Below are 27328 nucleotides of genomic sequence, written 5' to 3'. Positions count from 1 at the left end.
TGTGGAGAAAGGGCTGCAGAATGTAATATGATGAAACATCCATAGTATTTAGATTACTGCTGAAGGACCACAGTTTGGAGGTTTTCTCAAGATTTTTTACTTCAGAGCCCTTTCTGTCAGTTTTGCATTTCCTGCATGGCCATGGTGCCTGCAGGCAGCGAGGGCAGGGGGTGCAGGCAGCAAGGGAAGGGGGCGCAGGCAGCGAGGGCAGGGGGTGCAGGCAGCAAGGGAAGGGGGCACAGGCAGTGAGGGAGGGGGATGCAGGCAGCGAGGGAAGGAGGTGCATGCAGCAAGGGAGGGGGGTGCATGCAGCCAGGGGGGTGCAGGCAGCAAGTGAAGAGGCTGCAGGCAGCAGAGGAAGTGCAGGCAGCAATGGGGTGCAGGCAGCCAAGGGGCAGCTCGGAAGCGCAGCGCAGTGCCCGGTCCAGCAGCTGCTTGCAGAACACACACCCTGGTTCTCCCAGTGTTGACTTGTTCTAATCTGGCATCACGTGATGATGGGGGAAGGTGGTGGCTGCAGAACGTTTCTTTTGACTAGGAAGGTTTTACAAGTGGATCTGTTGATCCTGAAGTCCAAACTATTCAGCTGAAGGAAAAACTTACTTGCTCTGAGTTCATATTTTATGCTGACAGCATGTAAGTATCTTGCTTCAGGAAATGTTTGTCCTGAACAAGCTATTGCTCTTTTTCTGCCTGCATTGGTAGCTAAACTCAAATGCATTTAGTTTAGTTTTATTAGTACACAGTACTGCTTAAGAACACAATCCGTTTTTCCAGGATTAACATTGTACATAATAATTCTGCGGGGGCAGTTTGAATCTCTAATGCCGTTTACAAGTGGATTGAGATTCATGCCAGAATTCTGGAGGTTTTTTAACTTTCTCGAGCTCTCAGGGGAACACAGTTTTATTTCAGAAGTTGTTTTGCATATTTCCCACCTTGTAGTGTTAAAGTCTTTATCTAATTCAAATTCAGTAATTTTCAAATACACTTTTCATTCCCACTTCTTCACATTTAAAATTTAAAATACATAGTTCTTGATTTATAAACATGTATTTCACATGCATGTTCTGAAGTTTTCTTTTTGTCATGGGTTAAAATTTGTCTGTATCAGTCTTTTTATTACTATGAAAATGGTAGTTATTAGAAGAAATGCTTGTTTTTATTAGCAAAATAATAGTTACTGTGAATTATAGATGAAAACCACAGAATGTTGACATACAGTTTTGCTCTGTGTTTGCTATGTCTAATCACAATTATTTCAAATCTGATTTCAGTTTATTTGCTGTAGTTCGGGGGAAATTAATCACCAAGCCTCTCTTTCTTACAGAATACAGTCGTTTTGAAGCTAAAATACATGATTTACGGGAACAGATGATGAACAGTAGCATTAGTTCAGGATCAGGATCTTTGCGAACCAGCCAGAAGAGGTCCCTTTATGTCAGGTAATCATGTTTTTCATTGCATTTTTCTGGTTTACTGTAGCCATAGTATTTCTCCATTTTCATTTTCATACAGTTATTTACTAAGTATTGAACTTAACAAATGGATGCTTATATGTGTATATATTAAAAATTAAGCTTAATTTAGATTGGTAACTGTAATATAGCTGAAAAAGGAGTAGCTCTGAGAACCCTTGAAAATTGGTGCTATTATTTCTTTTTTGTCCTGGCTCTGAGAGATAATAATCCTTCACAAAAACATGCATTTATTCCTTGAGTGTATGTCAAGTCTTGCTTAGTTCAGTTTGTGTTTTTGTTGACAGCATCTTCACATTCTACCTTGTTCAGTAGTTAAGTTCAAATTTACAGTGTTCCCTTCCTTAGGGTTTGTCAGATTTCCATCTTAGTTGCTTTAGCTTACTTTAGTTGTATTCTTGGCATGTATATAAATTGTATTTCGATATCCAGTAGCACTTTTGTTATGGAATATTTTTCCATGGTAACCAAGAGAGAAAATGCATCAAAACAATTAAACTGAATATACTTTATTAATTTATTCATATCAAGTTAAACAGAAAGGAGGCTAAAGGGGGGTGGAAATATAAGATTGTGAAATAGATGAGAAAATAGGTGGTTTCACAGGGAAATTATGACAAGATGCAGCTTATTCATGTGCCACCTAATTCCGACATCAGTTATCAGGTACTGACAAGCATAATGTTTCAAATATGGAATGTGGGTAAAAGGATTGCATTTTTAAAAATAGATTGATTTTTGAGATCCCCGAATCAGCTCATCTCTGGATTGAATCAGGGCCAGCAGTAGGTTCTTGGTAGAGGCCAGAATGTTTCAGTAGAGCAGGTAAGACTTCAGTGCTTGGGTTAGACTTGGTTTAAAATGTTGTAGTAATATCTCATGGTTCTACCTGGTAAAATTCTAGGCCCAGGCGCTGTTGACTTTCCCCATGGAAAGCAGATCCAGTTTTGTTTGAGATGCATTCTGTCTATTGAGCTGTGGGAAAGGAAGCAAGTCTTAAAAGAAACATTTACCTGAATAACTGCATCAGTGCTTGGAAAAGTTTTGATCCTTTGCAACTTGTTTCGGTAGGCTTTGAGACAAGTGTAGTTAATTACTCACAGGACTTCTGTTTAGCTTGACTCTAACAGGTAGCTGTTGTATTTTAACCTATTGTTTTAGTAGCTTTGCCTGGATTCTGCTTTTTTGCAAAGCTGATCTTACTCTTTATATATATATATATATATATATATATATATATATATATATATATATATATATATGTATATATATACTTCTGTTCACCTTAAATATTTTAAGGGTCAAAATTGAAATCTCTAAAGATAAATGCTTTAAACACTAAGGGCAAGTACTTGATATCACAGTTAATTCAAATGTCTTTGAATTTCCACAGGTAGGTGTACATATGGATATTGTGCTGAGATCTTCCTTTCCATAATCCCAAGATTTATCGCTTTAGCCCTCATCATATAACTAAGCCTAAACAATTCTAAATGCTTTTATTTTGCTTGGTTAGCTATAGCCTGATTAGGTTCTAAACCGCTTATGCCGATGTTCACACGTTGCTCTGATATTCTAAGCCACTGACAAGCATTTTGTGTTTATGTAGCTTTTATTCCACTGATGGAAGTTGTTGAGCTTTTGACTTTGACAGCTGCTGCAGAAGTTGCAGCATTCTCCAGGTTGTTGGCAGAAGCTTCATGGAGATTGGTGATTCCTGATCCCAGAAAAGTTTTTGAGATCCGATAATCAGCTTTGTTATAAGTCAGAACAAAAATCTAAAATGCAAAAATTCCACAACAAAAGTACTTTTCTACCCACATCTCTTGACAGAAGGTGCTGGTAGGGCTTCTGAGATCTGCTCTTGTCTTCACACCAAAAGTTGCCAAAGACTGGTGGGAAACTTGGTATGCACAGAATGGGTTCACATCTGTTCTGTCTGCTTTCTGATGTAATTTTGACCACACTGAAGTAACTTCTATGAATTTTTCACATATTTCTAGATACTGACAGAACATGTTAGTTATCTACCTTATAATAAGTCTCTCTGGTATAATCATACTGTACTTTTAATTGTACGAATTCAAAGCCAATTATAGTAACTGGAGTTTGGATATGCCTTAAAGGATGCCAGTTATGTAGCAAAATCCTGAATTGAATGGTAAGTCAATGCTTATAGGCATTAAATCATAATTGCAAAAAAACCTATTAAATAAAAATACTGTGAAAATCATCTCTGGTGGTATCCCCAAATCATGGTAACAAATTAGCAAATAAGATCAGATACATCATAGTATCCCTGTAAACTTGGTATCTTCATGAACTGTCTGCCTGTAAACAGCGTTTTTGGGGTGTTACGTAATATTAAGGAAAAGGCAATTGTGTTTGATTGAAAATACAATCAGAACTAAAATGACTGATTTTTCTTCTTAATTGTATGTATATCAAAAAGGGCTGAATAGCAATCCAGGACACAGTCCCTGGAGGGCAATACAAATACAGCAATTCAGCAGCAGCAGCCAATTCTTCATTTGCACATCCAACTCTCCCCTAGCACACCTATGGCCCCCAACTAATTCAGATGCACTGATGTAATGACCTTTTCCTTATTTTGCTTTATATTTCTTTTGATCTTTGTTCAAAGAGGAAAGAGATTCTCTCATGGTCTATCTGGACTTCAGCAAGGCCTTTGATACTGTCTCCCATAATATACTCCTGAAAAAGCTGGTAGCCCATGGCTTAGACAAGTGTAGCCTCTCCTGGATTAAGAGCTGGCTGGAGGGTCGGGCCCAGAGAGTGCTGGTGAACGGAGCTGCATCCAGCTGGCGGCCAGTCACCAGTGGTGTTCCCCAGGGGTCTGTGTTGGGTCCAGTCCTGTTTAACATCTTTATTGATGATTTAGATGAGGGGATTGAGTCCATCATCAGCAAATTTGCTGATGACACCAAGTTGGGAGGGAGTGTCGACCTGCTGGAAGGCAGGAGGGCTCTGCAGAGGGATCTGGATAGACTTGAGAGATGGGCTGATTCCAATGGGATGAAGTTCAACAAGGCCAAGTGCCGGGTCCTGCACTTTGGCCACAACAACCCCCTGCAGCGCTACAGGCTGGGCACAGAGTGGCTGGAGAGCAGCCAGGCAGAAAAGGACCTTGGAGTACTAATTGACAGGAAGCTCAACATGAGCCAACAGTGTGCCCAGGTGGCCAAGAAGGCCAATGGGATCCTGTCCTGTATCAAAAATAGCGTGGCCAGCAGGACCAGGGAAGTGATCCTTCCCCTGTACTCTGCATTGGTGAGGCCACACCTTGAGTACTGTGTTCAGTTCTGGGCCCCTCAGTTCAGAAAGGATATTGAGATGCTGGAGCGGGTCCAGAGAAGAGCAACAAGGCTGGTGAAGGGACTGGAGCACAAGTCCTATGGGGAGAGGCTGAGGGAGCTGGGGTTGTTTAGCCTGGAGAAGAGGAGGCTCAGAGGTGACCTCATCACTGTCTATAACTACCTGAAGGGAAGTTATAGCCAGGTGGGGGCTGGTCTCTTCTCCCAGGCACTCAGCAATAGAACAAGGGGGCATGGGCTTAAGCTCTGCCAGGGGAAATTTAAGTTGGATATCAGAAAAAAATTTTTTACAGAGAGAGTAATCAGGCATTGGAATGGGCTGCCCGGAGAGGTGGTGGATTCACCATCCCTAGAGATCTTTAAATGCAGATTGGACGTGGCGCTGGGTGCCATGATCTAGTAAATGAGCTAGAGTTGGACCAAGGGTTGGACTCGATGATCTTGGAGGTCTTTTCCAACCCAATCGATTCTATGATTCTATGATTCTATGATTCTATATAATGTTTCTGGTTTTGCATCCGAGATATATATATATATATATATATATATATATACACATACACATACATATATTCATCTGCAGATTCAAAAAGCACATGTGAGATGCTTTCATGGTATCAACTTTCCGTGATAATATTTTGATAAAATGTTCCATATTTTTTCTCATCTGCTATGGCAAATCTCAGCCTACAGTGTGTATAGTGTTTAAAATCAAAAATTGCTTTTACCTTTGTGCGTTTTTCTGACCTGCATGATACATTCTGAATTCAAACAATGATGCTGATTTCTGCTTCAATCAGAGCAGAAAATGGTTACATCTCCAAGTTGAAGAAACTCTTCAGTTTTAAAATCTTAAGAAAATCTATTGAAAATATAAGATCTTGAATTAGCAGCAGGCCTGAAAAGTGTACTTGCCTGCAGTTGAATCAGGCATCTCTATTACTCTGATATTTCAAACTTGAAGTGACCTCACCAGAGGAAATGTATTGGATGAAACTGCTTTTCATTGTTCAAAAATTATTCTGTGTAACCATCTATGTAGTTGGAAGGGCACATGTTGATAACCATGTTTTTATCCAAGTGTGCTTCCATTTCACTCCTGCGTATTTTTTGTCATGCAGTCAGCACACGTGTTAATGCTGTTAGGTCCTGCTCTCACTGCTTATGTAAGTTAATGTTCATATTAAAAAACAGAAGTTAAAAGTAGTGCTGGTAGAAATCATTGCCTGAATGCTAACAAAAAAATCTCAGGAAATAAATTTTTGATGCATATAATTAATTCAGTGAAAATATATACAGCTTGAATCTGCATTGAAAGTACATAGTGGATAATGTTCATTTTATTTTGAGATACGAAATGATATTTGTCCAGAGTGTCTCCTGAACAAAAATTTGCAGAATAAATGTGGAGGAATAACTACTGTATGTATAATTTTTAGCTCCAGTATTTTGGCTATTCCAAAGAAAAAAGTGTTCTGATTTTCTTTTTAAATAATCAGGATATCTCAAGTATGTTATGGAATTAAACCAAAAGATGTTATCATGAAGGTTGCACTGCTGAAGGAAGGTGGTACTTCAACCTTCAAGCTATTTCAAAATTGAAAGCCTAAATTTTGTAATAAACTTAAAGGTATTGCACATTTAAATACAGGGCTCTGTGTATCATGACAGTAAATATTTTTAAGCCATTTTAAAATTTGTCCCTTGTTCTAGACATTTTAGAAAATACTTATTAAAAGCTTAATCCTTTAGGAAAGGTTTTTGAGAAACACAGTTCAAACACAAAGAAATACACTCAGTGCTTTAGAAAATCAAAATTCAGAAGGTTAGAGCAAACAGTTCATGAGTTACACGTACTTGCAAGGGTTAAAAAAAATTCTACAATATTAAAAATCTATCAGAAAAAGGTATGCAAGACCAGTGTTTGAGATGAAGAAACAAACTAAATTTGTATAAGGACAATGACACCATTTTAAATTATCACACTGTAATCTATTGGTACTACTTTGTGATGGGCTTGCTATCAAGTCAAGATAGGGTATCGTTGAGAAAGTGCGGCACTGACAAACGTGAACTGGCAGATGAAATCAAGTTGATGTTTTTGACTGTCATATAAGCACTCACTTCACATAGATCCATGCACCTTTTTCAAATGAAAAAGGAGAGTCCTTCCTAAAGCAGAATCTTAGGAGTAGCTCTTCCAGTTTGCACTGGGGCTTCTGTCATGATTCATTTCCACATCCTCAATAAACCCTCAGTTGTACTGGGAGAAACATACTGCAGATCTCTTGGCTCCTCAGGGAACTGGTCCAGATATAAAATTATCCAACACAGAGAAAAGACATTACTTTTAAACCAGATCAGTTCCATAGCAGGATGGATCACGTGCCTTTCCAGACGGTTGTGCTTTCACAAGCGAGAAGGGGAGCAGGAGTCAGCACAAAGCAGCCATGAATGTGGGTAGGGTTATAATGGACTTGCATAAACCGACCTTGCTGCCAAAGAGAATGTTAATAAAATTGTAGTCACGCAGCTGCTGTGCAGGTATTGCAAGTGCCTGTTATTTGAAAACAGTCTTACCTTAGGAAAAAGGATGAGATTCTCTTGAAATGGCTGGGAATTTTGCAAAATAATTCACATAAGGTTCTTTACCTTTGGGTAATACAGTAGCAAAGTGGTAATCAGATCATATTTCTAAGTTGGTTTTTTTCCCTGAAAGCAGAATATTGACTTTTATTTTAAAGAAAATACTTTTTATTTACTAAAATCATTTCAGTTTCTAACTTGTTATAAAGCTATGTACATTACAGAACTTTCCACAATGCTTCAAATACTTGCTTGCCTTTTTTATCCTAGGTTGACATGTAACTTGCTCTGTGCCAAGTACTAACTGAATTGCAGGAGGTGTCTTCTGTGGACCTTTTGTAAAGCACTAGAGTTTTGCTCTGGATGAAGTTTTTTTCTCTCATTCATGTAACTTGGAAGTGTATGTGGGTACTGTACTATGTATTCTGTGTGTGTGTGCATTCAGCCTTCTTGTAAGTACCTGTCAGAAGGATGCAATCATTTATGAAAAACACAGGCAGCTTGCTTCATATATTTTGCTATCCATACTCTCCTGGGTCTTTTTCTTGCTTTTTTCTATGTTTAATTTTTTCTTTTCAATATAGAGCTCTTTTTGATTATGACAAGACTAAAGATAGTGGCCTTCCAAGTCAAGGATTGAACTTCAAATTTGGTGATATTCTCCATGTCATTAATGCTTCTGATGATGAATGGTGGCAAGCCCGGCAGGTAACTCCAGATGGAGAAAGTGAGGAAATTGGAGTTATCCCAAGCAAAAGAAGGTATGTCATACTTTATTGACTTTGAAATGCTTGCTACTAAACATCTGATCTAATTAATACCTATATTGCATATGCTTTTCCCTCTGTCATTAATGTACCACATGAGCTACTTTGATTTTTTTTTCAAGTATAGGGCAAGTGTGATTAACTCAATGAGAAGTTTGTTAAACCCCTGTTTAGTCTTAGGAGTCCATGTCCATTTCTCTGTTCTCAGTGTAAACAAGTTGTGGGGTTAATAACATTATATATGGATTTAACAACATTATACCAACTATGTATGAAAAGGTACAAAGTGAATTTTATTCAGGTCATGACACTATCATGAGTTCTTTCTACCCAGAACTTGGAAAACGGGAAAATCATTCTTTGGTAGCCAGAGTCAATGGAGATGAGGTGTTTGTTGGTGTATTAGAGACTCAAATAAGAGTTTTTCTGCTGTTGAGTGATAATTGAGGCCATTCACTTACCATGTTGTGTTTTCTCTTTGCACCATCTGGATTTATTGAACATACATAACCACAAAATCATCTCACAGCTGATCATTTAAAAAATAACTCCCTACTTTTCCAACACAATTTTCCATTAGTGGCTTTCCATTTTCTGAACGTGTCATAAGCAATAAAAATGTATAGTACAAAAGGTACAGCAATATACTTATGTTGTAACAAGCAGTAACATGAAGTTCTGGAGTTTTGCTGATACTACCATTTTTATGTATGTTTTTGTGGTAGAGTTGAGAAAAAAGAGCGAGCCCGTTTAAAGACAGTGAAATTCAATTCCAAAGCAAGAGGAGATAAAGGGGTGAGTTAAGTGCTAATTACACCTGGCATTGTGAATAGTAATGTTTTTCAGTCATTTATGTGTGGAGACTGTTTCAAATTTAAGTGAAAAGACTAAATTCTGTCTAATAGAAATAAAATAATTCTGAGCACCAAAGCAGACTTAAATTGACAAAATACTGCAAATTGTTTAAAGAATTAGCATAGAAATATATATTCTTTTTAACATGGTAATGTAGTAGGAGATGTGCACACTAATCAAGTATTGGATAGTGCCATTTCTAACAACTCTGCAAGTGCTGTTTGTAGAGCAATGTAGTACTTGAGTGTGGTTTGTACTCCTGGACTCACTTTATTTGAGAAGGGACTTACTACCAATTTTCAGTAAGAGTAAAAAATTTCTCTAATAATTTTTTAATACAAGGAAATAAAGCTCAATAGGATCTCTCTGAGGAAATGAGGTTTTACGAAGGACATGTTACCCAGAGAGCATAAAGTCACTTCTTGTGATGGTTATGGATATAGAAGCTTTAAAGAACCGCAGGGAAGGGCATAGGCCAACAAAACTCAAGGCTTAATGCCATTGGTGACCAAAATCAGCCTCCAGCTCACAGCTGGTTTGTCTCATTGCCTCTCTCTGTTGGTGCAAATACTGATCTAGCTGTGCTTAAATAATTTAAAATAGCCAATGTAGATGAAAACTAACCCAATCCAAAAGAGATGCTAGTTTTAATTTTAGTCAGTCCCTTGATGCAGTTCACTGCACAATATCTGACTCTTGTCCCAGTACATGAGATGAGAATGAGTGGTGAGAAAGCAGTGAGGCTCCTTAAGTAGTAATAGGGATGTTTGTAGCTGAAATTATAGCAGTTTCATATTGGCACAGCAGCCAAATTTTTTATTATTTTGAGGGTGAGGCTTTTTTGCAATGTTTTGTTTGTTCTGAAATTTGAGAATTTCACAACCTTACAATTTCTACCAAGAATATATAACTAGTAATTTCAAAACTTAGGCACATGCGTTTTAGATGTAAGAGCCTTCTAAAGTAGTAATATATTGTCATTTTTAAAAATCTGAAACGTGCTTTAAGCTTCTGAGGAAATACTTAAAGCTTCAGTATTTTATCCTGATAGTGTAGGCCTTTAAAGTATAGACTGTCAAGTCCGTATGTACATCCCTCTGCTACGTGGCAAGGGTTTCAGTTATTAAAGAATTTTTTCCCTATAAGTGTTTAAAAGGAAATTAATATCTCTAGCTACTTTATTTAATTGATGCACAATTATGGTACTGTCTTGAAAACCCACTGGATTATTTGCAGTTTTTTTCTGTTTTGGTGCATTCATATTTTGATAGTGGAGTAAAATGTTATCAACTGACATGGTAATTTGAGTTTACTGTTCAGAAGTCATGTAACAAAAATGGCTTAAATATTTCATGTTCTTTTCATTACATTAAGTAGTTTTTCAACTGTTACCATATTCTTTGAAGGATAATTGCATGGTTTTGTAGCTTGTCTACCAATAAACTGCAAACAGTTAATGACTGACGTGTTGAAGGGAGTGTTTGGCCAATAGCAGAGCTGGTGCACAGTCCCTGTGTCCCAGCACAGCACCAAAGATATGCATGGAACACTGAGAGGAAAAGCAACTACGCTTGCCATTGATACAGAACTGCAGCTCTTTAGTAACATTTCATTTTGCAAACATGCTTACACTGTTCACAATCTTTTGCTTTGGCTGTAAATGTTTTCACATTAGAGTTTGTCCTTGAAGTATTCTTCTGTATTTGTCATGATGGTCCCTTTCCCAGTAAGCTGCCTGCACCGTCCATGTCCTCATGGACTGTGTGCCTCCCTGTGTCTGTGTGTGCTAATGCTCCATGAACAGGACAAAATCCCAATTTGGTACAGTTTTTGAAAATTTCTTCATTAAGACCTTGAAGCATAACCCTAGTGATAGCTAACATTAAAATCCATGTTCCTTTCATGTTAAGTAAAGCTAAACAATCTGGAGCAGAAACAGCTACATTTTTTTCTTGTTTGTTCCTGTCATATACACATTTACCTCATTTTCCGTGCTGCTTCTGTTTTAATATATTCTTGCTTGTCATGCCTGTGTATGATTTGCAGTGGGCTTAAGAAAAATTCAATGCAATTACTATGCATTTTCAACTAATAAGCAAATCTCTCTAGCTTTTTATAATCATGATATCTTTAAAAAATAATTTTTTGCCTAATTTTTTTTTTTGCAAAATTAGTATAATTCTTTGATTTTCTCTTTTTTTGGCAATGGAACTGACTCTGACCATTATACATGCAGTATATAAAATTTAATATTAGCTCAGTAAGACATAGTGTACAGAAACTTAAAATAATTATTATTGTGAAATATTTTCAAAACTACAATGAAGAACCTGATTATGTTTTATGAAGTACATGAAATCAGCCACTCCTTTAATTTTACCTGTACAAATTGCAGAGTCTCACCATCTCAATTAAACTGCACCATTTTAGCTTTGTTATATTCACGTGCCCTATTCTTTTACCAAACCGAAGGACTTGCCTAAATGAAACAATTACATAGATGTGAGACATCCACTTTTTGAAATTCACATTACAATATTTTTCAGCATACTCAGCAAAGATGTCCTTTGACATATTTCTTTCTTTGTTGCCCTTGTTCTGTAGATGACATGAACCTTTTTGGTTGTGAGAAATCAATTGCAATGACTTGACTTTAGATAGAGAATGTCAGGAGGACCATAACCTAAAATTTTGCCCATGCCAGCTATGTTTCCTGCAAGGATATGATTGGCTCAAAATTAGATATTTTATCCATCTGTCAGGTTGGTAATTTACCAATTCTTGCAGTGGAACAACAGTTTTAGTTGAACACAGATGCAAGCCAATTAAAGGTTTTATGGATTTCCTCCTTAGCCAAGTATTGCTATTTCCAGAGCTCAATGTCACTGATTGTGTTCCCCATGGTACCACATGCCTCTTTAATACTTGGTAATTTTAAGTAATTTTTTAAAAGCATTGGTAATTAAAACACCACTGGATGTTTCAGCATCTGCTAATGCTAAGCAAGTCTGTATTAAAACAGGTGGCCAGAAGGATTGTTCGTCCTGTAGCAGGATGCAGCTTTTGTGGTGTACAACAGATACTCTGTTTTGGAAGGTCAAGTGCTAGTTTTGCAATTTTAGCAAAGACGGTGGCCCAGCATTGGAAAAAACTTGGTCCTGTTAGAGCCCTAGTTGTGACTCTGTTTTATTTCATACTTAATGATGGTAGGAAAGATGGTACACCTTTTTGCAGCTCTGTTGCCTATAATAGAGGAAGATGAGCTCACATTGGCTGAAGATTAAAAGAAATTTCAGCTAACTTCAAGTTATCTGTATTAGCTCTAGTTCTGGGCATAATTGCAATAAAAATATTACTGATTTAGTTATACATTGTCTATTGACTTGGAACAGCAAATTAAAGATGCTGTAGTCACATAATGTCTTCAGCAGAAAAAATGGCAGGTAATACTAAATTCTGTGTTATTTATAGCTGTAGACATACCTATATAGAATGAAAACACATTGGTGCTCTCCATTGCATGGACAAGGAGCACAATTAGAGCTTGTATTCACATGGGTGTTTATGTATAAGTTGAGGTAGGTAACTCTAGAAATGTTTGCAGCAACTGAGGTACAGAAATTCTTCACCAACATAAGCAATTATTGTTGGAAGTTGCTGAACATGGTCCTTGATATGCTGGGGTTTTCCCATGGTGATTATAAAGGCAGCCTTGAAAAACATAATTGCCACAATAAACAAATTAGTTTGTCTCTTTTGAAAGTTAGTCTTGGTATTGGGATGCAGACTTACATAGAGTGAAGTTATTTCTTTCAGTGAACTTGCAGTGGATTTCAATTACGAAACACTAGGGTTTGGTTTTTTAATTCTTTGGGTATTTTAGCTAGGCACATTTCTTTTTTCCTTTTTCCTACTTCATTATTACTTAGTTTTATTGTAAGAGCATTTGGGACAATGCAACTTTTCTTTATGATTTGTTGTTTAGCAGTCGTCAACAAAGTATTTACAGTTTTGCCTTTGCAAATGGGTAACACTGGCAAATACTTCTGGCATGTTGTTATAATATCACCTGTTTGCAAAAGCATGTGTGAAGCCTCAGCTTTTTTAAAAAAATTACTGTAACTCCTATATGAGATAATAATAGTGATTTGAATGACTTGGAGTCATTATGGTTTGGCCATCTTACAGCAGCCTAGTTTTTTAGGTTTTTTTACACTGCCAGTAAGCCTAAATTTGTGACATTCAAGTCAGGCTACATAGAATGACCCAGCCTGCCAGTTACTTCAGTACTAAGCATGTGAAATAGGAGACAGTATGAGCAAAGCTGTGATCCTGATCTCTGTTTCTCATGAGCTGAGGAGATGGTGTTAAACTGAACGTGCACTGCATAGTGTGGTTGTAGGAGTCGGCTTCCACAAAGCTGCTGGTCTGGGCCGTTGTTCACACAGACATTAGACATCCTTTGTTTTGCCCCTCCTTCTCTTCTTCAGCAGTCATTCAATGACAAGCGTAAAAAGAACCTCTTTTCCCGAAAATTTCCCTTCTACAAGAACAAGGACCAGAGTGAGCAGGAAACCAGTGATATTGACCGTAAGTATGTGGCATTCGATGGAGAGCGAAGCACAGTAGAAGGGCCTGCTAGATTGCAGTAGGGTGTTACCATGGAGACAGTTTCATGAGCTGCAACAGGCTGAGGAGCTTGTGGTGCCAATGGCAAACCAATCTACAAAATCGATGCAACCAATTGTTTGCTGTTAAAATAAAACTCAACACCAGAGTATCCCAGTTTGGAATACAATGGGCGATACTGTAGAATAACTGGAGGAGTTAACTGCCTTCCAGTGCTGTCAGTGATGCTTCCTTGTTTCTGACTTGGAGGAGAAGGCACAGCAGCAATCAAAGTATGACAGAGCTTACCAGCTTCTCAAATCAGTCCCTTTAGACTGGTTCTTCAAAGTCATTCATTCTAATTTGATTTTCCTAATGAAGAGAGGTTACTTTGATTTTCATTGTTGTTGCTATCACAAAAAGCCCATGTGTCTTCTCAAAAAGCAGTTGGATACATTTACCAATTCAGACTAGGTTTGAAACAACTGTTCTCTGCCATTTGCATTACTGATTACACTTCATGTGTCAGTCAGGTCAAATCCTATAGACGTCATTTTCCCCTGTGATGTTCTGGGAACTGTCTCCTGTCGTAGCGCCAGTTTTATATATTACTGACAATTATTTTCTTTGTGATTGTCTTTTTATTGCTTGCCCTCTGGGGACTACTCTGCAGGAGGTCCCTGACGACATGGGATCAAAAGGCCTGAGTAAGTGATCAAAATACTCCCAAGTTATTTTAACCTCCATCTGAAAAATTACTACTTTTTTTTTTTTGGCAGATCTCTTTGAGACTGGTGTTCAACAGGCATGAGGAGGTTGACTCTAAAAATGGTTCATTAGCTTTTCCTAGTTAGTAATCTTCTGGGGGTTTTTGCTTTCAGGAACATGTGAAAGTTTATGTAACTATCACATTAGATTTTTTTGTTTTCCAGAGGCTTACCAGTGCTTACTTCTTTGTCCTTAACAGTGCTGTCTTTTTAAATTTGGTCATTATTTTTTAATGTAATTTCTATCTTGTCTTTGTATTTTTATTTATTTAAAAATAACCTTATGGCTTTTTACAGTAATATTGCAACCATTGCTGTCATACTTTAACTAGTTACAGTTTTCACTCCTCTCTCCAGGTGACTGATGTTTACAGCCTCTTAAAGCAAACAAAACTTTGCTTCTGACTTGAATGCTTATGATGCTCTTAGACCGGGGGGAGGGGTAGCCCATAGAGGAGACATATAATCATTTGCTGTATTTCTGTTTGAATACAGTAAGATTCAGAATTTGCCAAGTTCTTTGAACAGATTTGTTTGTGTAGACACACCCCACAACTAAATGTACTAAAGTGACAAATGAAAAGAAGTCAAGACCTTGCTTTCATCACAGATACTAAACATATACACTGTTAGGTGTTTATGCAATAGGAAAACTAGTCCCTAAAGAGATGTGACTAGAGATTGTCAAAGGTAAGATTTCTTCCCAAGGCATAACTCTTTGGCACAGTGTTTCTGAAATTACATGTACGAGTCAGTGTACTTCTGTATCTGGCTTCAATCATGAAATAAAAATTCTAGTAGCTGCAACATTAATTTTTGATATCTGAAATGGCTACTTTCAAAGGAATTCTTGGTCTAGACCAGAAAACCTTAGCAACCTTTATGGCCTTATGGTTTAGAGCAGAAGATCATAAGCAGCCTTTATGGCCTTATGATCGTACCTAGTTTAAACAGCGTAGTATGGTCCAGAAATATCTCTAGGTGATTCCGTTATGTAAACAACTGACTTCTAGTCTGTTTTTCAGCACACTCAGACTTCTTGAAACTGCCTTACCATGTTTAATACAAGTTGTGTTACTTGGGCTCTGCAAGACTGCTGTTGTTGCTGGCATTTTAGAATTTACGTCTTCACCAGTTGTGCCTAACACCAGGATATCACACCACTTGTATTCTCAAGGAGGCTTTTAAAAATCACAGTTTGCCTCTTCCTTGCCAATGTGGACATAGTTTTCCCAAGGCAAGAAAATGAAATGGAAGTAGATCCAAATTTCTGGTACTTGCAAACATTAGGAAGTATTTGTTTTTCCTGCACAGAAGTGAAATGAGCGAGCTCAGTCCAGGCAGAGATTTGTGGGTTTAACATATTAGTTCACTTTATCGAATATTTTAAAAGGTTAAGTATTTTACATATGAAATTTTTTTTAATATTTATTAATCAGTAGAAGCATATTTGCTTCATTACTGTATTCTTAACCTCTAGAGTCCCCTTACTTCCTTCTCTTCAGTCTTCTAGAGGAGGAAGTGCACTGACTTTCATGTATTACAAAGGCTCCTTGTGACAATATGTATTATTGCATGCAGAGAGTCAGGTACATAATTTCCAATTAATTGTATTTAATTTGTATAGTTCAAACACAAGTTTTTCTACACAGTGTTAACCTGTGAAAGCTAGTGTTACAAATAGACACATTCACTGGGTGGCATGAAAGTTGATGTTTTCAATCAAGTTCAGCAATTTGAAGTTGATACTTCACCAGATTTGTAGAATTTTCAGGTATCCATAGATTTCTTACCTGAAATTCTTCAATTGCCTTAATTTTTATCATAAACATATTCAACACAATTACATACACTAAAAAAGTAAATGTAACTACCTTGTGCCCGAAGTATTTTGATTACCATGCAAAAGGCATGAAATTAACATAGATAGTCCAGAATAAAAAGTCTTGAAATTAATATAGATAGTCCATAATGAAAGTGAAGAGTTTGGTAAGATACAAGATTACTGGGAAATAGAATAAAATCTTAATTCAGCATTGCTCTTCAAGTAACTATTTAATATACCCTAGGAAAATGACAATTACTGAATGTGCTACTCGGTATTTCCTGCAATATAGTCCAGTATTTTCTGCTACAAGACGCTAAATATAATCAGTAAATTGCCTGGATAAAAGTTGAAATGCATAATCCTATAGATTTCTGCCCAATAAAATTCATCCTGAAGTGAAACCCTTAAAATTTGCAGGGTTACTTGTGAACTGTGAAATAGTGTACTTTCTGTAATCTTATTCTGATGTGCTGTTTAATGTTTTTCTTTTTATTAACATCAATTCCTTTCATATGAAATTACGCTTGATCCTGAGAGCTATGAGAAGTACCTTAAAACTTTTATATGCAGTATGTATTGATTTCAGCATTCTGATAGCAGTATTGTCTTTCATCTGGATTATTTTGTGTCGATTTTCGTTGTTTGACTCATGCCATCAGTGTATGTTCCTTATTTTTTTCCATTGTGTTGCAATTTCAGAGCATGTAACCTCTAATGCCAGCGATAGTGAAAGTAGTTACCGTAAGTGTTTTTAAGTTCTTCGTTTTTTTAGAACCTCTGTTTTGTTGCTCTTTCTTTGGTTTTGTTTGTCTGTCTTTTCTGGGTATTTACATGTTAGATAGAACTTCCCAGTCACCTTCAGGTGAAATCCATATTCCTGTGTTTAGTGGAGTACTGTAAATTGTGCTATGTCTTTGTTTTTAAAACGCTGACTAGAATCATTGCAAACCTCCTTTATGGATATTTTTGTTGTGGTCTATGATTTTCTTAGTTCAGCTTGATTTGAACCTATTCCTCTTTTTTTTAACTATGTGAGCTAACTAGACTTATTAAATCCCAAATGTAAATTTAATGCTGACAAATATAATTACATGTAGGTGAGCCTTAATCCTGGAGGTGTAACTAAACTGTGTAATCTGTTAAATAGTGCCATAACTATTTACATTTTTTCATAACTGATACTCAGATTTTATATGTTTTTATTTTAATGAAAGTACAGATAAGTAAACATGTATTTACCCTTGCTTTTAGCTCATTTATTGTGTCAAGTGTGGCTGCTTAGTATGAATTGTCTTCAAAGCATACGACACACATTCAGTGCTGAGTCAGTTATGATAAATCAACATGACAGTTCTCTCTCTGAAGACCTGGTTATCTTTTAAATACCACACTCAGTTGGCTTTTTCCACTGGGATAAGCTATAGTACTTGTTGCCCAAGCTGCAGCAGCACTACATGTTCTCAGGTTATAATGTGCTGCATGATGCTGCCTTACTGTGCTTTAAAATGTCTGAAACCAGAGCAAGAACTTCAGTCCTGCTATTTGGTTCCAGTGAACAGCTTCTCAGTAATGTTGCAGTCCAGACCAGGACCAGGATAGAGCAGAGCAGAAAGATAGCAAAGTTGGGGATTTGAAGAGGAACATGAAAAAAAGGAAAGGTAAAAGTCATGCAGGGACAGTGGCTCCCTGCTAACTGTATAATGGGCACTTCAGAAACAGATATGATTTATGTTAGGATAATAAGGAAGGCAGTTCTTTAACAGATATATTTGTTTAGAAGCTGCAGATCTTTTCAGAGGTGATGATCCACATGTTTTCTTCCAGATGATTACACTGAAGGAGAGAGTTTATACACATGTACAAAGTGCTAATGGTGCTGTAGACTGTAACTGAAAAGAAACCAATTGAGGGAGGCACCTGTATTCCCTGAGAATAACACAAAATCGAGCTTTTATGGGAGTTGCCTTTGACAAACTTAGAATATTTAATCATTTTTAATAACACACCATTAAAACTATGTAACCATGACTCTTTATTCATAAATTTGCTGCTTCCCTCTCTTCCCCCACTATCGAGGTTTTTCTAAGAGCTTGCTTTATTTATGTCTAAACTTCATTATTGGTACTACCAGTTAGTTTTTTACTCTGTTATTAGTCCAGATGCCATGATTTTATTATGAATGTCATGGATTTGCTTATCTGAATGTGTAATTCTGAGCATTTTTTATTAAAATATTCTTTTAATTTCTTCTTACTGCTGTCTAATATGAAAGTTATCTTGATTACAGATGAGTACGGTTGTTCAAAAGGTTCATTCTATTAATATTCATTTTTCCAAAGTATTGAAAAACAGTGACAATATATACTTTTTGCCCTCAATTAGGGGATGCTTTTTACTTGTTACTATTGCTTTATTAGTTTGCTTAACTAATTTTTGACCTTATAGCAATGTGACTTCTCAAAAGAAGTATCTAATCATATGTGAGCTGGATTCTTCCTAGATGAGTTGATAGTTGGTGATTCCCTATTCCTCTCCCTAGCTAAAGGGGTTCTGAAAGTATATACTGTCCTTCCAAAATCCATTTGCATGAGTAACTTTTTGTGGTATTAAAGTCACAGGTTGCATGTTTTTGTGTCTGTCTTAAGGTATTCCTCACTTGCAACAATTTAGGAAATTAAAATATTCATTCATGTATTGCTGTAGGACAGTTTGAATGCAAATCTTTTGCAGAACAAGAGAAATATTTCTGTTAATGAAATTGTAGAATTTAGATTTAAAATATCAGTGGTATTTGCTATGAAATAAAGAATATATATATAACCAATATATGGATTTATAAAAGCCTTCATCTGCAGTCTGTTTCTACACAACTGTGGTATAGCATTGGTATGTTCCTTTGCCTGTTGTGAGTGGCTTGTGAACACCGAAGAAGGTTCCAAAATTACCCAAGGGAGTTTTTGAAGGAGTGTATTTTCTTCAAAGTAATGTCATATAATTTGAGCTTGTGTCTTCAGAATTACAAATTCTCTACTGTCATGGAGTTAATTGTAGTTATTTCATTGCAAGAAATCTTACTCAGAGATACAATGTTAGACTAGAAATAATCTTCTAGAGAGGTGGCAATTGAGGTATCTTTCAGATGCTTTCACTAACATTTAAAAAACCTCCAGCTGTCAAAGTTCAACACTCAGTTATTTTAGTTTCATTCACTGCTAATGTGCTTCTTGGTGCTGAGAACAATCCAAAGCATTCCTTGTTTTCAATTTTGTCTTGAAAAATTAATTGATAAAATAACAGTTATTTAGTGTATGGAACTGTATTTTTTGGTAGAATTAGAGTGGCTGAAGTTGTTTATAAATGCCAGTTAATGATAAAGTTAATAGAAGTTCTGTACACCTTGACATACATGTTTGTCAGCCTGTACAAATACAGAAAAATGATTTTGTAAAAACTGGCTTCGGAGTATGGAGCAAGTCCATGCTGTGGGTGGTGTTGCCTCTAGCAGTGAATGACAGCATGCATGCACTGCATCCAGGGCTCGTGGGTTAGAGCATTGCAGGAATGCTTTAAAATTATTCTTGTGCTTGATGTCAGCTTGACATGCTAATGTACACCAGGAAATTATTGATACTCTGTGTCTTATGCTTTAAAGTTTGATGTTTGGCTTATCCTTGTGAGTTTTATAATTCATCGCTCTTGACAGATGTCCATCAGTATCATTGTAATTGCTGAGGAATGTCTGTATCATTGTAGTCCTTTGAATGACTTGATCTAATTCTGTTGGTTTAGAAAAAAATAAATAGTTACATCTTCGTGTTTACATTCTAGGTGGCCAAGAGGAATATGTCTTGTCTTATGAACCAGTTAATCAACAAGAAGGTTGGTAGACCTTGCTCACTATAAAACAGTCTGAATTACCAGAATGCTTTGTGCACCCTTATGTACTAAGGACCATGATAAACTTTTGAACTTGTCAGCATTGCTTAAATGAATGAATTCATGAAGACATAAATTATTAAATAAAATCACTAAATTATTTAGTGAAAAATCCAAAGGTGTGCTACTGCAGTAATTTCTTGTGTGGTTTGCATTGCAGAAGGAAAATACAGTATGTTTAATAGTTTTGTCAGTGTGAACCTCAGAAATTATAGGTTTTTTCTATTTCATATTGCTTTAGCATTCTCACTGTTTCTGCCACAGCGGGAGGTGTGTGAATAGATCTTTTGTCTATTTTAGTAAACTTCAACTGAAATATTTTGAAACCAGTCTCCCCTTTCTGTATGGTCCTTTTATGAGGATAATTGAGTTAGTAGTTGCCAAGGAATTCTTTTCAGAAAAAAAGGTAAAATTTAATGAAATGGAAATCAACAGGAAAGATATTTTCTTACACTTGCATTTAAAATAAAATGCTTTTCACTGTTTTCCAGTGGAATGGTATCACGTGTTTTCACCTTCGTACTGTTCGTGATTCACAATGTGAATGCAGACACGGAATTTTTAGGGATAACAATAGTAATATTAAGTGAAATAATGTCAAGGTTGAAGAGAAAAGATGTGAATGAGACTTCGCACAAGCCAATGGATTAGTGACCATCATATTGTACAACTAAACATTTTAAAGAGCCAAGTGCTTTGGCATTTAAATACTTGACTGTAATTCCCGTTAAGAGTGACAGTGTAAAGGGAAGGCCATAACATAACTTTCACTGGTTCCTTTGTTTAGCAGCAGTAATGCTCTCCCTGTATATGTTGTCTGCATTGGGCAACTATTTCACTCTCCTGGTAATTTATTTTTTTAAGAAACCCAGAGGAATAAAAAACTATAATGACCAAAATAGATTTAAAGGGACTTGAGTCACTAGTGTGACTTGGGGTACTGTTGGGACTTGGGATGCTGGTGGGCCTTAGTCTTTAATGAAAAGATGTTTTTTATTAAATGAATAGGTTGATAGTTACTGGATTCAAGACATTCCTTTTATGAATATATTAATACAATGGCAAGGAAATAGTTCTCAGAGTCAAAATATATTTTATAGGTCAGATGTTAATTAATTTGGGCTTATTTGTGCAGAAAGATTGACCCTAAAGTTAAAATTTGTACTGATGAACTTATGTGCTACTGAGAAGATACTTAGGTATTATTGTCTTATGGTTCATGCAGTATAATTAGACATACTCTGTTTAAGCTTAATTTTCAACCAAAAATGCTTTATAACTTTATAAGAAATTAAGCTACTTTTAAAAGATACTGCACTTAATTTTATAAGGGTATTTATAGTTACAGGAGCTACATGTAGTTGAGTTGTTTCATATATGTGTGTTTAATTGTGATCTTAGAGGAAAAGAAGCTTCTTCCAATACAAACAGAATTTTTACAAACTCTGCTGCTGCTTAGGTGCCTCTTTGAATTGAAAAGATTTTAAAACTTTCCCCTTTTGATTTTTCCATTAAAATGTAGGATGTTACTTTATGAAAAGATTTTTTTTCAAATACTTCATAATTTAAGATTTATCTTCAATCACCAAGGATAGTGTTTTGAGACTGAAGGTCTAGCATGTTACTTGACTATGGTGTTAATTGATTTACATTCTTCAACGTGTTTTTATTCTCTGTAAGGGTACATATTCTTTTAGGTATTAAAATCATTGCTGTGTGATAAAGCCTATTTTGCTGAACACTTAGAAGTTGTCAGTCTTACTGAGATGTAACTGCTGCTATTTCTTTGTTTAATAGTCAATTACACTCGACCTGTGATTGTTTTGGGACCCATGAAAGACAGAATAAATGATGACCTGATCTCAGAGTTTCCAGACAAATTTGGCTCATGTGTTCCACGTAAGTCTCAGTAAATACTAAAGCAGTTCTAAATTATACTTTTCTGTTAATTTTTTTAATAGACATCCTGTATATGTTGACTTTTTAAAAGAAGTTAATATTGTCTAAACTTCATAGACCAATCTTAATAGTCAATCTCTTTGCTTGTGAAAATTTTGCAGTATAAATGGGAGACTATTTCTGGATATTGTAGGGAAGAAAGTCACTGGTTTTTGTTTTGTTTTAAAAACTACTGGTTTATATTTAAAGATACTACTAGACCAAAACGAGATTATGAGGTGGATGGACGTGATTACCATTTTGTCACTTCTCGAGAGCAAATGGAGAAGGATATTCAGGATCACAAATTCATTGAAGCTGGCCAGTACAATAATCATCTTTATGGAACAAGTGTCCAGTCAGTGCGAGAAGTAGCAGAAAAGGTAAATCAGTGCCAGTTACTTTCATTTACTGAGATGATTATCTGCTTGTGCTGACAGGGAAAAAGAGAAGAATGGCAAGAAGCCACTAGGAGCCTTCTGACTTAAAAAAGAGATTTACATAAAACCCAAACCAAAGCTCATTGTCACAGTTGCATTTACGGAAATAATGAATCTTTGGAATAATGAGAGCATCATGATTAAATTATGAGAAAAGAGCTATCATAGTTTGTATCCTCTTATTTAAAGAGAATACAGAAGAAATAATTGGAATTACGGCTAATTAGCCAAGCTCACATACATAGATTATTAACTCTTTAAAAATTGTGGTGGTGGAGTTAATTGATATGATGATCATTTGGCATAGACCTGTATAGATGAAAATTTGTAAAAATGTTATTCTTTCTGCCCTTCATGGATTTGTTGATAAAGGGAAAAGAGTAAATGTAATAAACTCAATTTTAAAAAGACTTCTTCCACAACTACCACTACATTTTGGAGACTGACCTTACTGGTTTTATACTGAATAGATTTAGCTATTTCTTGCAAAATTTGATTATTTCTAAATTCAAACTGAAGTTAACTTGATCTCTCTGGGAAATAAAAGTGGGAAGAAGGAAGCATATTTCTGAGACTAAGATGCTTGTTTTAAAGAAAAAATTTTGGTGAAAGTTTTTTGCAAATGTTCCATGTTAAGTTGATGAGTGTTATCCTACTGCTTGCAAAACACAGTGCATTTACAATAGACAATGTTATCTGATCTCTGTGAGAGAAGAAACAGTTACTTTCTAGGTGGGAACTCACAAGTGTGAGCACTGTCAGTCTGGACCTGCAGAGGGTAAGTGTGGCTGGGCTGTGTGACATGGGTGTGTGGTTAGTCCTCTGGAAAACTGTGAAGACCAATTTGAGTAAATGGGAGATTACTGTTATTTCTAGCAAATGCATTCAGTGGAAGCAAAACCAGGGTGAACATGGTGAGATTCTGTGGGTCATGTGATAAAGTTTTCTTTACTGTCTTTCCCACTGTATGAAATGGAACCTGGTCCTGTGGTATACAGTGAGAAAAGGCAAGGAAATAATATTGATTGCAAAATTGTTCAATTAAATGAACAGCACTTTGTATGGGAGGCTGAATGAAGGTGTGAAACTATCACATGTGGCTAAATGATGAACAGTTACTGAACAGTTTAAACATTATAAATCTGCTGACAGTTGCTTCACCTGGAAGCACAGGTGCAATCTTTCAGTTCCACTCTGGGCCTGAAATTGGCTGTATTCTTCTGCTCCTATGTTGAGACTAGTAAGGTTCACAAGAATTGTGAATCTTTTATAAATGGACATGAAGAGCAAAGTAGTACCAGATGTCTCTATGTAATTAAATCTCCTGCACAGGCTCCATGGGACTTTGGGTAGATGCAGCAATTTCTCAGTTGCAGCTAACATTAGTTTTCTGAGAAACAATGACCTGTCCTTCAGAACTGAACTTCAAAATCATGACAAGGCTGCAACTGGTTGATCTGGAGTAACTCCACTTGTCATTTTCTTCTCTGTCTTGCTGAAGAGATGAGTCTTTTCAGTGGGTCTTAATACTTCCAAGTTTTCTGTGATGAGTTTAGGAAAAGTGACTACTATTACCCCAAAAGTACTAGAAACAGTATTCTTACAACAGCTTTCATTTGTGTTCATTTGCCCACACTTCCAGCTGATCCCTAGCTCTCATTTCCATACCTACAATGGACACAGCTAAAGATGCTTTTTGATGTCATTGTTCAGTTACTGTAAAAGGCACTGAGTGCTGTACTGTGCTCCTCAATCAGATGCAGTGCAAGTAAGGAACTAAAAAATACATAAAATATTGCTCTAAAAGCACTCTGCAATTAGAGCAAAATATCTTCCTTGGATGAAAACATGAAATTATATCATGAAGTACTTGCATTTCTTTTCCTTGTCTTCCAAATCTTCACTTGAAAGGAATTTTCATATCCTCTTTTCTTTGCAATCACTAACAGCTTGCAAATCTGTTTTGAGGCCACTGTTAACGCACATTCATTATTGATTTGGAATAAACTGTCACAGTTACATTATAAGGTCCAGCACAGGTACTGTGCTGGCTGTTTAGCCCTTCACCCTTGCCCATAATCATTTGACAGCTGGCAAAAGTTGTTGGGCCAAACACAGCATATAGTGTTTTATTCCAAAAAGTAAAAAGCAGCAGGTAATGCTCTTAATTCTCAATTCCCAGAGAATGTGCCACATTTAAAGATGTGGAGTAAAATACTCTGCTAGTACATACAAACACCTTTTTTAAATGTTACCAGTGGGCATCCAAACCCATGGATCCTGGCTTACAGAATTCTGCCAGTCAAATTTGTCTCCTGCTAAAGATAAAAATTCCCTTAATTCAGTCACCTGACAGGTTTTCTGTTCCTCTTCCCTGTACCTTTCTCAAGTGGTGGTATGCAAGTTAATCCTGTGCTGCTCAGAAAGGAAAGAAAAATGTGCGAGGTGGAAATGAACATATCTGAGATAAAGGAGCTGAGGAACAAGAAGAGCCTTTGAGATGAGATATCCCAGATAGCTGGAAAATTATAGTGGGGAAATAGTGGGCGGGAGGAAAGCAGCCTTAACACACTGTCTTCCAGCTGCCCAAGGGGCTGTATGAATCAGCCCAAATAAATGGCATTTACCATCTGCAACATGGTATTCTCTGTGTGGCACCTGGGGGAGGAGAGGGCTTGATTGCAGTTCCATCTTGTGGTTCTACATGGCGCATTTCCCTGCCATCAGGGGTGGCTACTCCCTCAGGTACGCCAGTTAAGTCACCTCTCTAAACTGCATCTGTGACATGGCCACCTCCCGAAAACATCCTCAAATTATTACCGAAAAGAAGAAAACAAAAAACTTTTTGTGCTACTTTAAGTCCAGCTGTTCCACTGCATGAGTCTTGCATTGGTGGTTGGGCTGCAGTCTCTCATGGAGAAAGGAAGCAAGAAAGAAGGGTCAGGAGCATCTCAAATGATGTGTGATCCCCCAGAGGAGTGTGCCAAAGTGGTGAAATCACAGTATCATTGATGCAAATGCTGTAATTTTGTTGGCTTTCAGTGGACGTGTTTTCTCTTCCGACTTAATTACACTATGCTGCCTGTGACTTAAACTTTGCTCAGTTCCATTTTCCTCTCTCTCACTTTTTAGGGCAAACATTGCATTCTTGATGTTTCTGGTAATGCGATCAAAAGGTTGCAGATTGCCCAGCTGTACCCAATCTCCATTTTTATTAAACCCAAAACAGTGGAAAATATCATGTGAGTAAAAGTAAAGTACCTCAGGTTACATTGTTCGAGTTCTATTTGAAAAGCCAGGTGCAAGTTACGTGCAGTCAGTTGTAATATTTGCATTTTAAATAATGTTTAATTTCCTGAGTTTAATTTTTAGGGACTTAAGGTGGGGTTTCCAATCCAAACTGAAGTGCTTGAGAACAGATGACATTGTGTTAAATTCCATGCAACATAGTGCCAGAACAGCTCATTTTCACTACAGTCTTCACTTAAGTGTTAGGGCTAACCTCTCTTATTAGGGTTAATACTCAGACAATAGTTTAAAACTTTACTTCTAAAGACTCCAGGTATTTGATAGTAATTTTAGAATGCATAATGTTTTCAATTTCAGGGAAATGAATAAACGCTTAACGGAGGAACAAGCCAGGAAGACATTTGAAAGAGCCATGAAACTGGAGCAGGAATTTACTGAACACTTCACAGGTATGTTTTGTTTGTGACTGTTCCCTTGCCAGAGCTGAAATTTTATTGCTTGCTGTAAAAATAGTAATTGTCTAATCTCTGAGATAAGGCTGAACTTTGTTTTTCAGATGATCTGTGGTTATTTTGAGGCATAGGGCCATCTTAGTACCTCTATAGTGATTTAAATTTGATTAATTAATATACACAAATTTTACTGGGAGCTTAATTCAGGTATTAAAAACTGTAAGACTTTATACCATTTTCCTGAGTAATGTAATGCAGATGTTTGCTTTGTTGACGTTTCATATGCTTAAAGCTTTTTATTTGCAGAGAAACTGCCCAGCAAAGCTGCCTGTAGGAAATTGTTCATTACCTTTATTTTTTTATAATTGGGAAGATGATCAAGCATGATAGTAGTGAATTAAGCCTCTGGAAATTGAACACTACAGCATTATGGTACTTAGGAAATCAAATTTGTGCATGCTGTGGAACTCACTGTGACAGGAAGGGATGGGCTGCAATCTCTCAAACTGCTCATTCTTTGCATTGTGTCTTGTAGTAGGGGGAGGGTGGTCAAGTCATGACCTTCAGGAGGTCGGAAATGAGCCTTCCCTTTTTCTGCCCTGATAGGCAATCACTCCTTTCCTTCCTCTTACATTCTCTTTTGCAGTGTTTTAGTGTTTACTGCCCCATTCATCTCCTTTCTGTGATGTGGCTCCTTTGCCCAGTTCCTTCTTCCACATCTGCCGCAGGCAGAACTGTGAATGCAGCAGCTGGGCAGACACACAGGATGGGGCAGAGCAAATAGTAGACTCCCTGCCCCAGTCTTCCTGCTGCCTTGTTCTCTGCATGTTGTGCTGCCCGGCTGTCAGTTTATCCCAATATTGTATTTTGCTCTTCCCATAGCCCTCTATCTGCCTGCACCTGGCAAATTATGGGACTCTCAACATATTTTGAAAATTCTTCCTACTGTAGAGCCCCTTACCAAATGACTTGCAAATGTGTCAGCTTTGTTGCTCAGGAAACAAATTAAGGTTTTTTAATAAATGTTAATTAAATATTTACTTAGTAGCTGGTATTATCCCAGACTGTCTCAGGACATTATATAGGACA

The 27328-nt window shown here is 36.8% G+C and overlaps 1 protein-coding gene across 15 annotated transcripts in view; it reads left to right on the top strand.

The window, feature by feature from the left end:
• The window catches only part of DLG1 (discs large MAGUK scaffold protein 1), a 145169-nt gene that overhangs the window by 114615 nt on the left and 3226 nt on the right, over positions 1 to 27328 (top strand). For 6 of the 15 annotated variants that reach the window (XM_071566798.1, XM_071566794.1, XM_071566802.1 and 3 more), the window contains 10 exons: positions 1331 to 1445; positions 7984 to 8160; positions 8892 to 8961; positions 13512 to 13611; positions 16924 to 16965; positions 20053 to 20103; positions 21958 to 22059; positions 22309 to 22481; positions 25671 to 25780; positions 26145 to 26236. In XM_071566798.1, coding sequence (XP_071422899.1) covers positions 1331 to 1445; positions 7984 to 8160; positions 8892 to 8961; positions 13512 to 13611; positions 16924 to 16965; positions 20053 to 20103; positions 21958 to 22059; positions 22309 to 22481; positions 25671 to 25780; positions 26145 to 26236 — 1032 coding nt within the window. Of the gene's footprint in view, positions 1 to 1330; positions 1446 to 7983; positions 8161 to 8891; positions 8962 to 13511; positions 13612 to 14302; positions 14337 to 16923; positions 16966 to 18496; positions 18533 to 20052; positions 20104 to 21957; positions 22060 to 22308; positions 22482 to 25670; positions 25781 to 26144; positions 26237 to 27328 lie in introns of all 15 variants that reach the window. The other 9 variants (XM_071566801.1, XM_071566796.1, XM_071566807.1 and 6 more) reach the window with 5 other exon arrangements.

This window comes from Pithys albifrons, chromosome 11 (assembly GCF_047495875.1).
Source record: "Pithys albifrons albifrons isolate INPA30051 chromosome 11, PitAlb_v1, whole genome shotgun sequence".
NCBI classification, from domain to species: Eukaryota; Metazoa; Chordata; class Aves; order Passeriformes; family Thamnophilidae; genus Pithys; species Pithys albifrons.
The sequence above is the reverse complement of the archived record's forward strand: the minus strand, read 5'-3'. Positions and strand labels throughout refer to the sequence as shown.